This window comes from Rhipicephalus microplus, chromosome X (assembly GCF_043290135.1).
Source record: "Rhipicephalus microplus isolate Deutch F79 chromosome X, USDA_Rmic, whole genome shotgun sequence".
NCBI lineage: Eukaryota > Metazoa > Arthropoda > Arachnida > Ixodida > Ixodidae > Rhipicephalus > Rhipicephalus microplus.
Genome location: NC_134710.1, coordinates 442,401,023 through 442,419,275, shown reverse-complemented (window position 1 = coordinate 442,419,275; position 18,253 = coordinate 442,401,023). Strand labels below are relative to the sequence as shown.

At 43.9% G+C, this 18,253-nt stretch overlaps 1 protein-coding gene across 7 annotated transcripts in view; it reads left to right on the top strand.

Moving 5' to 3' along the window:
• LOC119161804 (uncharacterized) overlaps positions 1-18,253 on the top strand; it is a 268,657-nt gene that overhangs the window by 155,534 nt on the left and 94,870 nt on the right. For all 7 annotated transcript variants that reach the window (XR_012887672.1, XR_012887673.1, XM_075880544.1 and 4 more), the window contains 3 exons: positions 4,079-4,468; positions 7,498-7,660; positions 9,572-9,719. Coding sequence is in view for 5 of the 7 variants with exons in the window: in XM_075880544.1 (XP_075736659.1) it covers positions 4,079-4,468; positions 7,498-7,660; positions 9,572-9,719 (701 nt within the window). In the remaining 2 variants the exon portion in view is untranslated. The remainder of the gene's footprint in view (positions 1-4,078; positions 4,469-7,497; positions 7,661-9,571; positions 9,720-18,253) is intronic.

The window sequence follows — 18,253 nt, the reverse complement described above, 5'->3', positions numbered from 1 at the left end:
CAATGATCTGATATAGGGTGTTATGAACACCTAGCTGCACAAGCCATTCAGTGCTTGTTCTCACGGGGATGCCCAATACCCTCTTTATGTTTTTCTGATCAGAGTTTCCAGCTTCTTCTTTTCGAATCCACACCAAGAGTGCATGGCAGCAACGTAGGTGAGGAATGCATAAAAGCCTCAATAGACTGTCCTCTCTAAGTCCCCCCCCCCTTCTGTTTGAAACCCTATTAATCAACCTCATCATGTTCTCAGTCTTGGTTGAAATCTTGGGGTTTGTCTGTTGTACCTGTGTGACTCTATAATCATGCCCAGCACTCTAATAGCATCCGCTCTCGGAATGGGGGCAGCACTTTTGGTGTGAAGTACAATGTCTACCTCTGATAAAGGCTTCAAAACAAGTTTTTTAACCTGGCTCCTTTTCTATTGGGCCTGTATAAAAGCAGCTCAGATTTACTCGAGAAGCACCTCAGCCCTGTGCCAGCAAGGAAGTGCTCTGTCTGATCGAGGGCTTCCTGGAGTGCAGTCTTGACTTCCCTTTCGCTACCTCCAAGACACCAGATGATAATATCAGCTGTGTAAAGCATATGGCTGATGCCCTTCACGTTTGATAGCAGTGTGGACAACTTGCATATAGTGATGTTAAAGAGAAGCGGAGATATCACCACTCCTTGCGGCATGCCTTCAGGGCCCAGTGCTATTGGAGAGGACTTGAGGTCTCCGATATTGAGCGTGGCCTTCCCAGCTGGATTCGATAAAGGAGCTGACGTATCTGTGGAAGGTTTCGCCTAGTCCAAGCTCCGAAATGGAGTTTAAGATGCTCGCGTGAGAGATGTTGTCAAATGCTTTTTCCAAGTTGAGACCCAGGATGCTTCTTACGTCCCTTGTGTTCACATCTATGATTTGATGTTTGAGCAGCTTCATTGTGTCCTGCGCGGACAAAAATGGCTAAAACCCAACCATGTTATAAAGAAAAAAGACCTTTCTTCTCGTAGTACTTAGAAACATGGTTGTAAATGACATGCTCCACCACCTTGCCGACACGGGACGTTATCGATATGGGTCTTGGATCGCCTAAACCTGGAGGTCGCCCTGGCTTGGGAATGAAGACAACTGATGCCATTTTTCAAGAGTTTGGGCAGAACCTTTTCTCCGTATGCAATGGATCTCATCGGTAAGGAAATCGATGTATTCATCTTCTAGGTTCCTGGGGGCCTTGTTCGAGATGCCATCCGGTGCCCGAGCCGATCGTCCATTAAGGTTTTGAAGAACTTCCCAAACGTCGCTGGTAGTAAAGGGCTCTTCGAGCTCAGCGCAAGGGGGTCCAGTGTTAGACGGATAGTCTGAACAGCTCGAGGAGCCAATGGGTAAATATCTGTGAGCCAAACCATCCAGTATAGTGTCTTCAGAATCATACTGTCTGGCGGCATGTATAAGTTTAGGAATGACTTGCCCTTGATTACTCTTGGAATTCCACTCGTGCAAAAGGTGCTTTAGCAAATTCTATTCCTATTCTGTTCTCATTTGGCCATCAACAGAATTGCACACCTCATCCCCTTGCTGCCTAGAGATGGTCTGGCAGAGGTCCTCGATGATTTGGTTATGTTCTGCAATTTTCTTGCGGAGCCGACGATTGAGCTTCTGTCCCTTCCACCTATTGAGTTATGATTCCTTTGCCTCTAGGAGATGCGCTAGGCTGCTGTCCATCCTATCCGTTTCCAAATCCGTGTGTGTCTTTTTTGTCGCCTTACCAGTGTCCCCTTGAGCTGTTTGGCCCATTGATTCAGGCTGGGGGTTGAGTCTTCAGCTTGTGCGTGTTCTTTTCTAATGTGACGGAAGTAAAACCAACCTTTGAAACTTAACTCTTTACGGGTTTGCCCTTTACACTGATATGAGTAGCTAAGACATTATGGTCACTACCCAGATCCACGTGCAAGTTGTGCCAAGTAGCAGATTCAACATTTTTAACAAAGGTAAAATCCCGCATGGTGTCCCTCGTGCAGGAGTTACCCATACTGGTTGGAAATGCTGGGTCCATGGCCAGGGTCAGGTTCAAGTTCTCCGCTGCTTGCCACAAATCCTCGCCTTTACAGGACGATCGCAGATAACCCCAAGCCTGATGAGGAGCATTGAAATCACCCGCCACCAGAAGCGGGGAGATACCGGCCCTGGCGGCAGCCCTACTCAAGATTGCCGCAAACCTTTGTCTCGAGTCATTTGGCAAACTATAAATATGCAGGATGAAAATGCTACTCTTTCAATGACCCCCCGGAACAATTTCGACCAATGAGTGTTCTACTTTACTACTGTTCATAGAAAGATCATGAGAAATATAGGTGTATCGCTTAGATACGAGCGTGCAAATGCCCCATCGTCTGTCTCCATAAAGAGCATGAGATGTGTAATGCGACAAAATGACAGAATCCAAAAGAATCTCCTGAAGCAAAATGACGTGCGGCTTTTCAGAGTGAGAACGAATGAACTGCTGAAGAACTCTCTTCTTGAGGGTAAACCCCCAGCAGTTCCACTGCCAAATCCTGAACTCTTTAGGCGGACGCGCCATGGTTAGGCTCAAAAGATATGTGCCTGCGTTCGAGCGCATTGACTTTAGCATCCAACGCACAGAAGTTAGCGTCCGACCTTGGCATCCAGTGCACTGAACTTGTCCGCCAAGGTATCGACCTTAACATGAATCAATGCGGCTGTTTGGCTAAGCGATTGTAACATGTCTCTGATCTGTTTTAAAACTATGCAGTTTCTCATCAAATGTGGGCCTCGTCACAGCCCTCTTTTTGGCTGGACGAACAGTACACTGCACTTTCAAGGGTGTTTCGATGGGCGTCTCTGCGGGTTTTTCTACGGGCGTTGCCATGGCCGTTTCTATAGGCGTTTTAACGGGCGTTTCGAGTCCAGTGACCTGAGAAGGTTGTAGAGCCTAACTCTTAACGCTATTAGTATTCTTAAGTGTGACTATCTTGACTCTAAGTCACGCAATCGCCTCCTTAAGTGCAGCGTTTTCCCTTTCCAGCTGAATAATTCTATCATTGTTCTGCTCTGGCAGTATGCCCCCGTTACCTATTTCTAGGATCCTTTGACCCGGTCAGCCCACTCGATCGCTGTGGCAGCAGGCACCTGAATGCTGACAGCCGGGCCCCGAGATCGAGAACAGCTCCGGGACTGGGAACAGTTGTGGATCGGGGACCGCTCCTGTATCGAGAGCGCCCCGTTGAGCTCCTGAACTGGGACCTGGACTTGTTGGCCGGTTCGGACAGCTCATGTATCAGTGGGAAGTCCTTGTCAAAATCGCACCTCTCTTTTGCACTGTCTGACGATGTAAAGTATCTCGAATCTTTTTGTACAGGTTCTGTCGGCGGTTGAATGAGGCCCTCCATAGAAGACGCACTTCAGTGAGCAAACATGTTGGTCGCCAGGGGAGGTTATTCCGCAACCTCGACAGATAACATTTCCTGGAGTGGGGAACACGTCGGCTCTGTGGCCGAGTCTACCACAGGTATAGCAGACATCCGTCTGCCGTCAGTACAGGGTGCACTTGACTATGCTGGGACCACTGGCTTCTTGCTTAAAAGCCCATTAATTTTTTTAGATGCACACTTTTTAGTTGTTTGCAGTATTGTATTTCTTGTGCCAGATACTAGTATAATAATTTTTTCTATTTCTTTTCCCAAACACGTCTTTGATTTCTTCACTGCTTCTGCTCACGTATAAAATGGACAAACCTGCAATCGTTCCCGCTGCTGTCTTGGCGCCGGCGACGCAGGAGTGCCAGCTTGTAACAACTAACGTCCCCTTTGCTTAGCATCATTTTGTTCGTTCCCATAATTTTGAAAAAAACTTGAGTGCCTCGGTGCATTTTTCCTGGTATTCCGACAATGCTGCTAAGCCAAACGAATGTTTAAGGCAGCAACGACGAACCTTTAACTTTTACTTATGGTATGGAATGGACCTGTGGTGAGTAGGGGGGCATCATTTACGATTCATTGTGAAGATGACAAGACTAGCCGAGAAGCCAAAATTCTTGAGGTACTTCACCTCTAAAAGTTAATTTTTGCCTCGACTACAGGTCGTTACAGTTCCAAGATGCTGTGGACCGGGGCTCCTCGGGCCACTTCACTGAAGTCTGGATCGAGCAGTGAGTCGGCGCGGGCTAGCTCGGAGGAGCGCAAGGATAGGCCCTCGTTCTACTTGTCTTCTGCTGCCAGCAGCTTCACCGATGTGCCAGTGAGAGGTGCTAAGATGCCCGCAGCCACGTGGCATTCCACGCCACACTCCACCCCACGGAGGCTAATCCCTTTGCGTGACACCAGTGCTGCCCACGCAACCCAGCACACTGCCGGGATGCTCGTTGGAAAAGCAGCGAGCGTTGACCGAATGCAGCATGTCGGTCGTGACCTTCTATACCAGGTCTTGAACCGTGGAGAGACGCTAGTACTCACCAAGCTTGCCGAACCAGGTGCGTGCTATGACGAGGCACGTTACGGCACGCTCTGCTCCGCATCTGCACGCGGGTGCGATGACGACATCGCCCGCTATGAAAATGTTAGCGATAAGTGATATTCAGCGTTTCTATAAAATCTCACAGAGGTTTCACCGTGTTAGTTTTCATAGCAAAATTTGATCTTTGCATTTTGCAGTATAAGCGGATTCATTTTCTACGCGTTTTAGAACTGCAAAAGTGCCCATATTCCCAGTTTGAGCAATAAGGACCTTTGTTCATAATGGTCCACAAGCTCGAACTTTGGAAGATTTATGCTCGCAGGCCCATTTGTCTGCGTTGTTTTGTGGCCCAATGCAGCTGGTTCTTTACACGAGTGAAAGAAAAAAACTGACCGGCCCTGGTTTTACTTCTCTGTTCATTTCTACTTTTTAGGCTATATGACTGGCAGGGTGCTTCTCGCTGGAAGGGAACGTGATGTGTGGAATGCGTGGCTTTAAGCCTCCTACTCAGAGATTTTTTGACTGTGGCTAGGTGAATCTGTAGCTTCAAGTGACGTCACCGCATTGCAAAAATAGTGCTCTCGGGGGGGGGGGGGGGGTATGGCATTGTGTGTGTGTGTTTCGAGTTCCCAGGCATGAGTGGCAAATAAACATAGGTGGTGTGATATAGGGGCAGCCAGACAAGATCGTAGTACCACTTTGACGCTGGTTCAAAGCACAAATTTACATACAGCGAAAGCAGGCAGGCCGGAGTTTGACTGGGGCCGTAAGGCATGCTATTCACTGAACACATTTTTTTCATCGCAATTGTGCGTTACTTGGTTGGCTAAACATTTATTTATTTATTTAGTTATTTATTTTTGATACTGCCAGTCTCATACGAGACCAAAGCAGAAGGGCATCAGTTCTTGGATACACAATACAGTTTTCAGTTTCACATTTGTACAGCAGCGTATTTGTCAGAACATCCAAGAGAACTCAGTGGCTGGAGGCAGAAATGCCTGAAGGGGCCTTGAGGCCTTTACAAAATTTAATAAGTTCATTTTGAAAAAATGGCGTTAATTGCATACAAACACCGAACAATCGGTACATACCTAAAGACGGCATACAAGACAGTTCTTGTCTAGTAGACAAAACAACACTAGTTGTACACAAGCACAAGAACACTGGGATCAATACACCAGGAAAATACACACTTAGGTAACTTAGAACCAGTTACTGCACCCAGCAAAACAAATTCATTTAAACGCAATTGTATGCAAACATTTCTTTAACAAAAGATAACCACTAGTAGAAAGACAAAACAACACTAGTTGTACACAAATACAAGAGCACTGGAAACAATACACCAGAAAAATACGCACTTCGATAACTTAGAACCAGTTACTGCAATCAGCAAAACAAGTTCATTTACGCGCAATTGAACGCAAACATTTATTCCACAAGAATAACTGCTAGAAAAAATGATAATACGACTCATCAAAAAAGAAAAAGATAACTGGAAATTATTTGCAGAACATGTCCTCAATTTTTGAGGTTAACTCTGACAATAATTGTATACTGGTAATGGAGGAATCTAGACTATTTCATTCTCTCATCGAGAGTGGAAAGAATGAATGCTTGAAGCAATCGTTGTTAAAGATGTATTCTGTGATAGTGAATGCATGTTTGTGTCTTAATTGTCTGGGTTCTGCTAGGGAGATATATTTTGATGCATCGATGTGGCTGCGGTCATGAAGCAGGTTGTGTAGAAATTTTAATCGTGCCAGTTTTGCTCTTGTCGCTAACGTAGGAAGACCGCAAGATTCTAGAAGGTTAGTGGGCGAGTCAGTGACATACTATCAAAGTCATTGGGAAGTTTAAATATCATGCAATGGTGCCACCTTCGAGGTAGTCACCATTCTGAAATAAGCCTTTTATACGACTACTAGCAAGATGGGAACTAATTTTAGTGTAAAGAATGACGTCTTAAGTGCTAAGCTTATTAAGCGCTGAACTGTTCTCTTTTTAATAATTTTGCCTGGTGCGAATAGCTTGAGTCATACCTGAAGATACTTGGGTGTTCATACCCAAGTTGTCGCGTCACCCATGTCTGCGACAACCAATCTAGTGCTCTATACTTTTGTTTCTTTGCTATTTGCTCTACAGTTTTTATCATGCATCGTGGTGTAGATGCTCAGCCAAAGTGGGCAATGTAGCTAAACTGTAGCTCTAATAATCAAGGTAAATAGCTTTTCACCTCAATACCCCTTGGAGACGCCCATTGACTCGCATATGAACAATGTAAAAATGATTTATGCTACACGAAAAGTTGCTTTCGCGCTGACACAATATTGTATGATTCGACGCGGGAACTGTATGACTTCATGTACATCTATAAGATCAGTTTTTATTAGTTGATGTGGCCACTGTACAAGTTGTGCACATATTTAAAGGTGGCACTGTGAATGTCATGCAGTCGGTCGGATGACCCTTGTTAAATATCTGTGCCTTGGTTACTTCATGTCGGGCCGTACCCTAACTCTGCTCTATTGCATGAGATTTATACCTAACGCAGTCGACCAATGCATGCTCTATTTTCGCGGATATAGCTAATCTAGAAGACATTCTTTGGAAATGCCCTAGGTCACGCGGCTCCGAAGTCATCATGACGTAAAAATGGGAGGCTGCTATTATTAGTTCCCGACTCGAGCAACAGTTACTCGCAGTTCATTGATGCCTCAGCGCAGCACTGACTTGGTATTTCTTGGTCTGACATGGGAACGACCCGCAGCGTGCTAAAGCAGATTCCGAAGCATCTCAATACAATATACTTAGCAACCTATATATGGTGGAGCATTACATTGTCGCTAACAGTGGTGGCCCTTGATGTAAATTTCAAAATATATGCGTATGACACCAGAGCAGGACTTTTGTTTTTCTGGTGTCGGGGTTTCAGTCTCGCCCTAACCCGAAGCTGTACAGCATGTGCCTGTAAAAGAGCTTAAGAGAAATGTAGATATTGCCGGGTTTTTTTTGGCCTCCCGTGTGCCTCATGGTTCGCAGTGTTGGGTTCCCGTTTGCGGAGTTCGCAACCGCCTTCAAAGCTACTCGGTGCTGCTCCAAGTCCAGTGCCTCAGGCTGTGACGAGCGGCACGAGACCGCCGAAAGCTTCAGGGCGTCATGACGACAGCGCCACTTCTCGAACGAGCGTGTGCCCAGCAGATAGGTGGGTTTTCTTGCGCACCTGAAGAAAAGAAAGACGCAAATAACTATTGAATTACCTTAATGAGAACCAACCAATAATGATGCCATAAACTGTATAGGGCCAAATAACGGCGAACTGTTTTCCTTCTATCGTAATTATTGCAGTTTAAATGTGAAGAAAGTGATGTAGATGTAAAGACAGCTTGCCACAAGTAGATACCATACCTGCAACCTTTGAATAACGTCTTCGATGTTCTTCCAGTGTAGCTAAGCAGAGGTGGTCGTCCTCTGTATCAGATATTCATGTGCATGCAAACCTACGAGAAATAGTCAGTGCCGCTCACAGCCATGATGGCGAGTGTGGAACAGTTTTTTTCGCTGGCCAGCTGGCTATTTTGCGATGATTCTTAAGTAATGACAGTGTTTTCCCATCTTGCCTCTCAACAGATGAAGCAATACAGTGAGACAGTCTTTCCCGTTGAGACGCTCGAAAGAGAAAGCAGTGATATGGGTCCCTGATTGAACCTTCAGGGCCGAGATAAAAGTCCATATACGACAAATATATCGCATCGATGATGACTTTAATATGTATGCAGGGGTGTTTCCGGAGTGTGTCGATGCTGCTCAAAAATGCTTCACTGCAAACTTTCACAGGGGTGAACATGTGGTTGAGAGATCCCCTTCTAACTCGCCTGTTCTGCTACTGTCAATCAAAAGATGCTTCTATTGGTCGCGGGATGCGTTTCTTCTTTATATCGCATTGCACCTTCCCCATTGCAGGATAAGAAACCAGACATACTCTTCTGGTGATTTCTTTCTTTCTCTCAGGCCTATCCTCTTTCCTCACTCGTCACTCGGCCGACTGTCCTCCATCTGCGTCCGAGTGGCCCTCCTCTCGCAGGGCTGCCCACATCCCTCATTGCGCACCGCCTTTGCCTCTGTTTTCTTAATGGGCTAGAAGTGAAAGTTGGGCTAGTTGGTGGTTCATGCTTTGGTGTAAATTGAGTTCTTATGAGGGTTTGCGTTCGATAGTAGCGTATACTGACTTGTCATGCACATGACTATTCACTAATAGGGTGCCTGTGACATCGATATTTAGCGATATAATAATTGATTCTGCTCAAAATTTGTTGGTTCATAAAGGAGCTTTGTTAAGTCCAATTACTCAACCTGGCAGAGTTCTTTATATCTTCCTATATCGCAGAAGCTGCCCATATACATGCTTGTTTGAAATCAGGGGCCTTTACAGGGATAAGTGCAACAGAGGCCAGATTTTTTTGTAATAAATAAATAATAAAATAAACAAGTAAATGCATAAATAAATACTCTCCTAATGAATCCTCTAACAATAAAAGTGTAGCCGATTGATTCAGAAAAAGCTTTGAGAGAAAATAGATCATCAAACAATTGAATGCATAAGCGTGCTTTGCTTTACTGTCATAGTTTCTCAGAAAAAGGGTGCCTCTAAACTGTCACTCTACCACTTTCTTGTACAAGAAACTGTCTCATGTCGATATCGAACCAGGTGATGACAGAGTTTTTGTTGATCAGTCACACTTGTCTCATTCTATGAGCAGCCGAACATTTCAGCCTAGACGATATAAGCACTCTTCCAATATTTTTATGCACGTCATCTATGTATCAACTTTTCTTGGAAAATTCGATAAGACACCCCCTGAAGGTGGGTGTCTGACCAGATTCTGAAGAACCAATTACTTTTTCACATTCACCTACTAGCCCTACTACTCAGCCAATTCCCTGCATCGAGTATCAGCAATGAGAGGAGAAGCAGCAGGCCAGCTTTGATTCAGCCAATGTCTCCACCTGTAAATAACATGTGGATAAATGTTTTCTTGGAACAATATGTTGAGCTAAGTGAATGCTTTGAATTCTGTTCTAGGCCTTTGTTTTCAAACCTTGTGAACCTGTGCAGGAGCACCTTGATCCGTATCGGCATTGGTGACAACCGCGAGCGAGTCCTGTGCTCCGACGCTTCGTCTGCGTCATCAGCTATTGCCAGTTTCTGCTCATCAGTTGGTTCCCATACTTCACAGGCTGCTAAACAAGCATGGACTGACCAGGTACGTTGTCCTCTCATAAGGTGTAGTGCTACTTGTGCTTCAGGTTGTAAACTCATTACGAACGGGAAAGAACATGGACAGATGAAGGGCAGCATGCTGTCCTTCTACGTGCATCATCAGTCCATGCGCATCATCAGTCCGTGTTTTTTGCCCTACAATGACTTCTTACATGCTGACCAAATCACACAAAATGAAGTTCTACCAGTTAAGGTTTCAAGTGCCGCTGATCCAGTTATATGGCCGAATTTCGGATGTCGCTGATAACCACTAGCACGATGATGTGACTTTTGCGCCATGGCATCTTTTGCAATTTCTGACCATAATGTATGACTGTCAATGAAATTGAAATTATATACAAACTTGAATTTTTACGGAAGAATGGCTAAAAAGCCTCCGAATCGCCCCACCGCGGTGGTCTAGTGGCTAAGGTACTCGGCTGCTGACCCGTAGGTCGTGGGTTTGAATCCCAGCTACGGCGGCTGCATTTCCGATGGAGGCGGAAATTTTGTAGGCCCGTGGGCCCTGATTTGGGCGAGTTGCCACCTCAAGTGCACCATTTGTACAGAAATCCCATCACTTCAACGGGCAGGGGGGGGGGAAGCAAGTGATGTTTACAACCATCGCTTTGCTGTTACCTCAGCTTACATATATCAAAAGCAGCATTGAAATAAAGAGTGCTAATTGCAACGAGTACCGCCACGTGTGGGTGCTGAGATAGGTATAGTGTGCTAAGATGACACAATAGCAACACTACCACGCACAGGAATCTCAACGCAGAGGTGGAAATGTCGTAGGTCTGTGTGCTCACATTTGGGTGCACATTAAAGAACCACAGGTAGACAGACTTCCCGGAACCCTCCACTACAGCGTCTCTCATATTCATATGGCGGTTTTGTGACGTTAAACTCCACATATCAATCAATCAGGAATCTCAATAGAAGAAATCTATGGCACTTCAAGGTGCAAGCTCAAGGTCATAAGACACGTTGATAGAGCTTCTATCTGCATCATTCCTCAATGTCAAAACAAGGAGAAAGTGTTGATTGATATGCAGGGTTTACCGTACCCCTAGGGAAAATTCTGATAGAGGTCTGAATCAGTCTGATACAGTTTCCTATAAGTTGTACCAGTCTTGTACCAGACTGATACAAAGTCTTACCAGTTCTTATAGACATTCATATCAGTCTGATACATTTTCTTACCAGTGCTACCAGTCTCATATCGGACTGATACACAGTCTTACCAGTGCTACCAGCTTTTGAATAAGTTTGATTGGTCATTTATATGGCATATACTAGTCAATAGGTTTTTAGTCTTTTGTTCATTTATCGGATCTTCATAAGATTCATTACTGTCATTTTAACGGTAGTTTTTTTTTTTTGAACACACTGCCCACATATATGTGATAGGTCACTTCTGCATGTATATTAGTGTATCAGCGTTTTCTATTGAACACTTGACGACCATTGTGTGAAATATTACGATGACTCAAACAGTGCAACTGGCAGCTTTTGGATGTGTAGAATAAAATGTACAATGTTTCATGATGGTGCATAATTGACAAACTGACCTTTAAATATGCAAAGCAGCTTTCAGTCTAGATGAATGCTTTATTCTGTGTACAAATGGGATTGCAGGTGCCAGATAGCAACACAGTTAATGCTTACAATGATAGATGACATCTAGAAATTTCAAGATACTAGTATCCAAAGCTTATCAGATGACAGTATAAACATAACTTGAAACACTACAAACAAAACTTCTCATCGCAGAGCTATAAAAACATAATTTCTAAATTATAAGTTATAGGGCCAGTAAACATTCCAAGGAAGATAACTTAATAATCAGTCAACTATTGTGAAATGAGCATGCTGATACAAAAATTTTTCCAAACGGCCTGGATTCAAAAGCCTCGGGTGGTGCTGCAGTTTCTCCCTTTGTTAACACAAGCCAACCCCAGCTGTCTCTCCCACATAGCGCTTTGCCTTTAATGATGAGCCACTACATTAGTGTCATAATCCATACTGGATGAGACACCTTAAAGAAACAATGAAATGCTTCTTTGAGTAATCATTAATTGACCTCATCACCAAAACTGCATGTCTCGCAAATCCACTGCCAGAAATATTTCAAAGCAAGTTGAGGGGTTTATTGCGCACTTCAACCGCTTTCTTTTTTTTTCTGGTCGGTCCCAACAAACTGCACCGAAAACTACAGGGAGGAATGGCAGTAAAGAAGTGCGATATGTAAGCAGACATTATGAGCTAGAGCATGCTTGAAGAAACACAGTAGCTTTTTTGTGTTGTCATTCCCGTGTGCGAGTGTGACAATGCAATGTTAGAAGATTTTGGACAGCAGTGCCAGCATGTGGCAGCACACTGTGACAAGAAGCACATTCGATTAAAATGCTGCTCTTCATTTATTTTGGCTATAGGCCAATAGCATGCTTTAAGTTGTTTTACACCGCATACAGGCATCCGAAAATTCGAAGTGAGCACAGTCGTCTATATGAAAAAAGTCACCTGCAGCTGCAAGATTTGGCTGATATGTTGATAGCAGCATCTGTTATTCACAGGTCTGTCTTTTCACAAAGCCCAAGTGGTGGCACACACTTGCTATATTACTTGCCTGTAATCCTCACATGATTGATAAATCAAAAACCATGTAATAATTAGGGCTAAAGCATTTGACTGCAAAACACACACGCACGCGTGCACACACACGCACGCGCACACACTCACGCATGCGCGCGGGCGAAACTGCCTATCATGAGAAAATTTGAGTAGTGAAGAGAACAACAATAGAAAGAATCAAGCCAAGATTTAGTTGTCCTACCTTGCTAAACTCGTATTTGACTGACTATATATGTCACAAGTTTTAAACAAGTTTGGTACAGCAGCAACATAGCAAACACATCCAACTTTCATGTGCAAACACACTGGCCACAAACTTCGGCCAAAGCACAACTTTTTTTCTTTTTTTCTGAGCCAATAGCAATGTGACATGTGTTCTTGAATAGTTTAAAGAAGCCTCACACACATGAGCACACACACAGAGCCTGGCAGTTTATTGACATGCACTAGTGCAAAATACATGCCATTGTTGCATTTAAAAAGTGTCGCTCATGCCAACATTGTCGCGAGCCCCATCTGCAGTCCAGTCGGAATCGCTGAGCGAGTTTTTCCCGAAGCCGTAAGTGTCGTCAAGATCAGGATTTTCATTGTGGTCACCGTGGCATCACTCAGACTTCGCCTGTTGAAGGCCCCGCCGTGGTAGTCTAGCGGCTAAGGTACTCGGCTGCTGACCCGCAGGTCGCGGGTTCAAATCCCGGCTGCGGCGGCTGCATTTCCGATGGAGGCGGAAATGTCGTAGGCCCGTGTGCTCAGATTTGGGTGCATGTTAAAGAACCCCAGGTGGTCAAAATTTCCGGAGTCTTCCACTACGGCGTCTCTCATAATCATATGGTGGTTTTGGGACGTTAAACCCCACAAATCAATCAATCAATCGCCTGTCGAAGGCCGCTCCTCCAGAACATCAATTACCAGCTAAAGACTGAGGAAAGCTCTTGCTGAGTGTAGCTGGTTGGCCGACTGCGCCTCCACCACTCCTTGTCCGAGGTACTACATAATGCGATCCAGGCTCCAAATAGCGTTTTTTTTTTATCGAGGCTGGGGTTGAGTTGAATCCATCTCTCGTCGAGCTTGACACAAACTTCAAATAGTGCGCTTGATAGTGTCCACGCAAAGTGAGGCTGCGGTACTTATAATAAGTGAACGGGCAAAGACCGATTACATCGACCAAGGCTTCACATTCACAACCTGCTTGCTGTGCCTTGAATGTTGAGCACACGGCGCGCGTTTTGCCGAAAACTATAACATGTGCCGCGAGATCACAACGCGAGGTAGTGACCCTACAGAACACCTCGCGTGCTTAAGGTGTATTGTACTGTGTTCCCCACAAAGGAAGGTGGTCGTCGCCATGGTGGTCGCTGACTGCCATTATGGCTAGATGATTGTAGTCATAATGATGTGATAGATAGATGGATGAATGGATTGTAATGGCTGTACCCTTTAATTTGGCCGGCGGCTAGCGTCACCTAGCCTAACCAACGCAAATATGGCGACACAGCGCATGACCTCTGAAATTTCCGCTGTGCTCCCGTCATTGCGCGTTCGCCATCTCGGAGGCTATGCACAGCGTCGCCCTTTTACAGTAACTGCGTTCATTGTTTATATATTATTTGCTGTGAGCTCTAAAAAAACTACTCTATAAAGTTGTAAAAACATGAAGTAAATGTTTTTTTGCAAATAAATATTTTTGTTTTCAGGAACTAAATTGCGTTGTGTAGAGAAAGAAGTCGTGGACTTGTTGTTGCATAAACTACTCGGGAGATCCACAGAACACCTACCAGTTTGCAGATCCACAAATGTCACTGCCATCGTCATCAATAGCAAGTTCGTGGGGGCCTTGGTGCATGTGTAGTGCATGTGAACATTGTTGTGACTCTTAATTGCTCAGTATCGCGCCTGTACACTCGCAATTCTCCAAGATGTTTGGTTTTGCGATGATAATTAAAAATTAATGGTTCCGGTAAGTGCATGTAAGTACATCAATTCGAAGGATACATGCAATTTTGATCCTTGCAAGTGGTACCGGGTGTTCTGGAAGGATAACACACTGTGGCCACTATCACGCTCAAGTGATTAAGCTTTGCGGTAAGTCTGCGCCTCTTGTATTTCCAATACGAAAACAAAGAGGAGAAAGCAGTCATTCTGAAGTTACTTATTGGTCATATTTTCTTAGGCACCGAGGATGATGCAAGGAATGCAACAAAAAAACGAACATCCATTCTGCAGACCCGATAGCGACTCCTCCGATAGCTGCAGCTCAAGTGAAGGGGACAATAAGTCGTTTAAAAAAGTAAGTTGCAATTGCTCACACTGCAGCTGATGTGCTACTTTGCAGCATAATTATTACCGACAGCCAAGTTTGGCTATCAATGACATTGCGGCTGATGTGCTACTGCGGCGCAATTACAATCGACAGCCAATTTTACTCTGCACGTGGTGCCGTGTCACACATGAAGCACCAATGCTCTAATATACTCCCCGCCCCCTTAGTGAATATATTAGAGCATCGCTGCTCCAATACTGCACGGGCGCCGAAACGTCGTATTGAAGGTGGTAGTAAAGTTGCAGTATGCTGAAGAGCTATTTTTATTTTATTCTATCGTGGTATGAGTGCACCTTAGTCACTTCTTTGTACAATTGACTAGTTTAAAGTTATTTTTGCTTATGCGGATATACGCCCTGTTTGTGCTTGCGAACTAGCAGTGAAATTTGTGTGTTGGGTTGTCTGCAGTTGTAATAAACATGACGTCAAACTGCTGTTCTGCTGTTAAGCAGAAGACAAAGTACGTCAGCAACCGTTTTAAGAAGCAGCAGGGATGCCTGCTGTTTCCTGATGCTGAATAAAAGAACAGAGAAAGAGCTCCTGAAAGAAGTGAATATATATACTGAGGGCTCAAAATACAAAAGTATTAGAAAGAATAAGGCTACTGGAAACTGCCCTTCGCAGCAAAAATTTCCAAATAGGTTTATCATTTCTTCATAAGCTGTTGCAACGCACTGCTGTTAGGGTTGTATGCAGAAGCAAGGTCACTATTCTTATAACGTGCAATTTTCCTAAAAAGCAGAATGCAATCTTAGCTCATGGGTGGCAGGGAATCATGCATGTTTTTCTAATCACTTGAAAATGTGCTTTTACAACTTGCATATTGTGGTGGATATTAAAAAGAACATCACTTGGTAAAAATTTTTTGAGCCCTCTACTAAGGCATCTCCTATAATCCCACCATGGTTTTGAGACGTGACATGCAATGTATCATTACACTTTAATTGCATATCTCAACAGCATGCTAGGTTTATCATATATACTATTTGACCATGCACACCTAGGCGGCTACCGTGACAATTAAGGGTACAATATACTTTATTTCTGCACATTCTACTTTTCCATCAGCAAAGAACCTTGTCCTTTGCGGGTGTTGCAGCCGCAAGCCTCAAAAACAGAAAGGTCTTGCACTTTTGCTACCACTATGTGCTGCCACGCCGGAACCACCACAGGGACCACGGACAGCCCTGAAGTAGCCCACTCAAGTGTGAGGAAGGCTGCACCTCTTATCAATTATGGGCCCACTGACAGGTATCATAAAACTCTCGTATGCTTTGTCTCGAAGATATATTCTTTTGCTTTAATGAGAAAATGTGCATTGACAAACTAATGTGTGCACATCATCTTTGACTTCTTTTAAAGGTGCATCGGAGCAAAGGAATTGCCGTTCCCAAGAGGTTGTACAATCACCCCATGGGCTTAAAAAGACAGACCTGTCTTGTTTGTGAGGTGGCCGTTGCCATTTTTTATACAGCAGGCCTAGTCGGTAAAAGTGTTACTGGCGCAGCCTCCAATCGGTCTAAAGAGGAGGCGAAATCTCCCTTGGAGAAAGAAACATATGCTGCATTTTCAGGTAGGTGAAATTTTGCAATCTGACCAAAATTCATGGATGTTGGTGGCTCCATTTTTGCATGTAATCAGCCGAGGTTTCACTGCCAACTTGTGTTATAATTACTTACTAAAGCTTCAAGTGTAGCTTTTGCCTACTGGAGCTGGGTACTTTCATGTAAGAATCCACAATTTAATTTTAAACAATATTAGAGAGGCAGACTAGTAGCACTCCTACTTATTTCGTTGTCATGTTGACTCCTCTAGTTAGAGTGCTCATAGTTGTCGCTTAATAAGTGCCTGTAACTTGTTTTTGATCATGCAGATTTCTTCAACCATTTTTTTGAAGCACACCGTTCTGATTGGAGAGATTGAGCAAATGAAGAAGCTCCTCAATAAAGCTTTGGCAAACAAAACTAATGACTTTATGAAATCAAAAAATTAACCAAAGGATGGCACATCAAATAAAATATTTTGTTTGATTTCTGTGTTCATATTTGTGTCCTGCTTGCTCTGATGTAGCGTGCACCTGCCAGTTCGCTAAGCACCGATTCGCTTGTGGGCCTATCAGAGTAAAATGCCACACTTATAGGCTGGTACCCCAGTACTGGTACACTGATAGACTGATACACTCATAGACAGATACACTCATAGACAGATACACTCATAGACAGATACACTCTTAGACTGATACATTCATAGACTGATACACCTATAGACTGATACACCTATAGACTGATACAACTGTCAATAACCTGATGGCCTATCAGTTTTTCTATCAGAATTCTTGCACATATGATTACGAAAGACTCCGTTGTGGAGGGCTCCAGAAATTTCGACCACCTGGTTTTTTTTTTACGTGCATCAAAATCTGAGAACATAGGCCTACATTTTTGCTTCCGTCGGAAATGCAGCCGCTGCAGCTGGGACTTGATTCCGTGACCTGCCGGTCAGCAGCCAAATACCCTAGTCAGTGGATCACCGCGAAGGAGGAAAGGAAAAAGTGTTGTCGGCTTGTGAGAAATGAATAACTACGCTCGTTCTTGACCCTAGCAAAAATTCTGATAGGAAAACTGATAAGTTATCAGGTTATTGACAGTTGTATCAGTCTATGAGTGTATCAGTCTATGAGTGTATCAGTCTATTAGTGTATCAGTCTATCAGTGTACCAGTATGGGTGTACCAGCCTATAAATGTAGCATGCTACTCTGATAAGCCCACAAGCAAATCGGTGCTTAGCCAACTGACAGGTGCACCACTGCATCAGAGCAAGCAGGACACAAATGTGAACACAGAAATCAAACAAAATACTTTATTTGATGTGCCATTCCTTTCTTAATCTTTTGATTTCATCAAGTCAATATTTTGTTTGCCAATGCTTTATTGAGGAGCTTCATCTTTTGCTCAACCTCTCCAGTCGGAACGGTGCACTTCGAAAAAAATGACTGAAGAAATCTGCATGATCAAAACAAAGCAAAGTATGAGCACTTGTTAAGCGACAAATATGTACACTCTAAATAGAGGAGTTAATGTGACAACTAAGTAGAAGTGCTACGAGTCTCTCTTTTATATTTTAAAATTAGTTTGTGGATTCTTGCATCAAAGTACCCAGCTCCAATAGGCAAAAACTAGACTTGAAGCTTTAGTAAGTAATTATAAAACAAGTTAATAGTGAAACCTCGGCTGAGTATGTGCAAAAATGGAGCCACCAACTTTCATAAATTTTGGTTAGATTGGAAACTTTTACCTACCTGAAAGCACAGAATGTTTTTCTTGTCCAAGGGAGATTTCGCCTCCCTTTTAAACTGATTGAAGGCTGCGCCAGTAACACTTCGCCCGACTAGGCCTGCTGCAGAGAAAATGGCAACAGCCGCCTCATGAACGAAATGGGTCTCACTTTTTAAGCCCATGAGGCCTAAAACCCCTTGGGAATAGTAATTTCTTTGCGCTGATGCACCTATAAAACAAGTCAAAGATGATGTGCACACAACAGTTTGTCAATGCACATTTTTTTAATAAATCAAAGCAATATA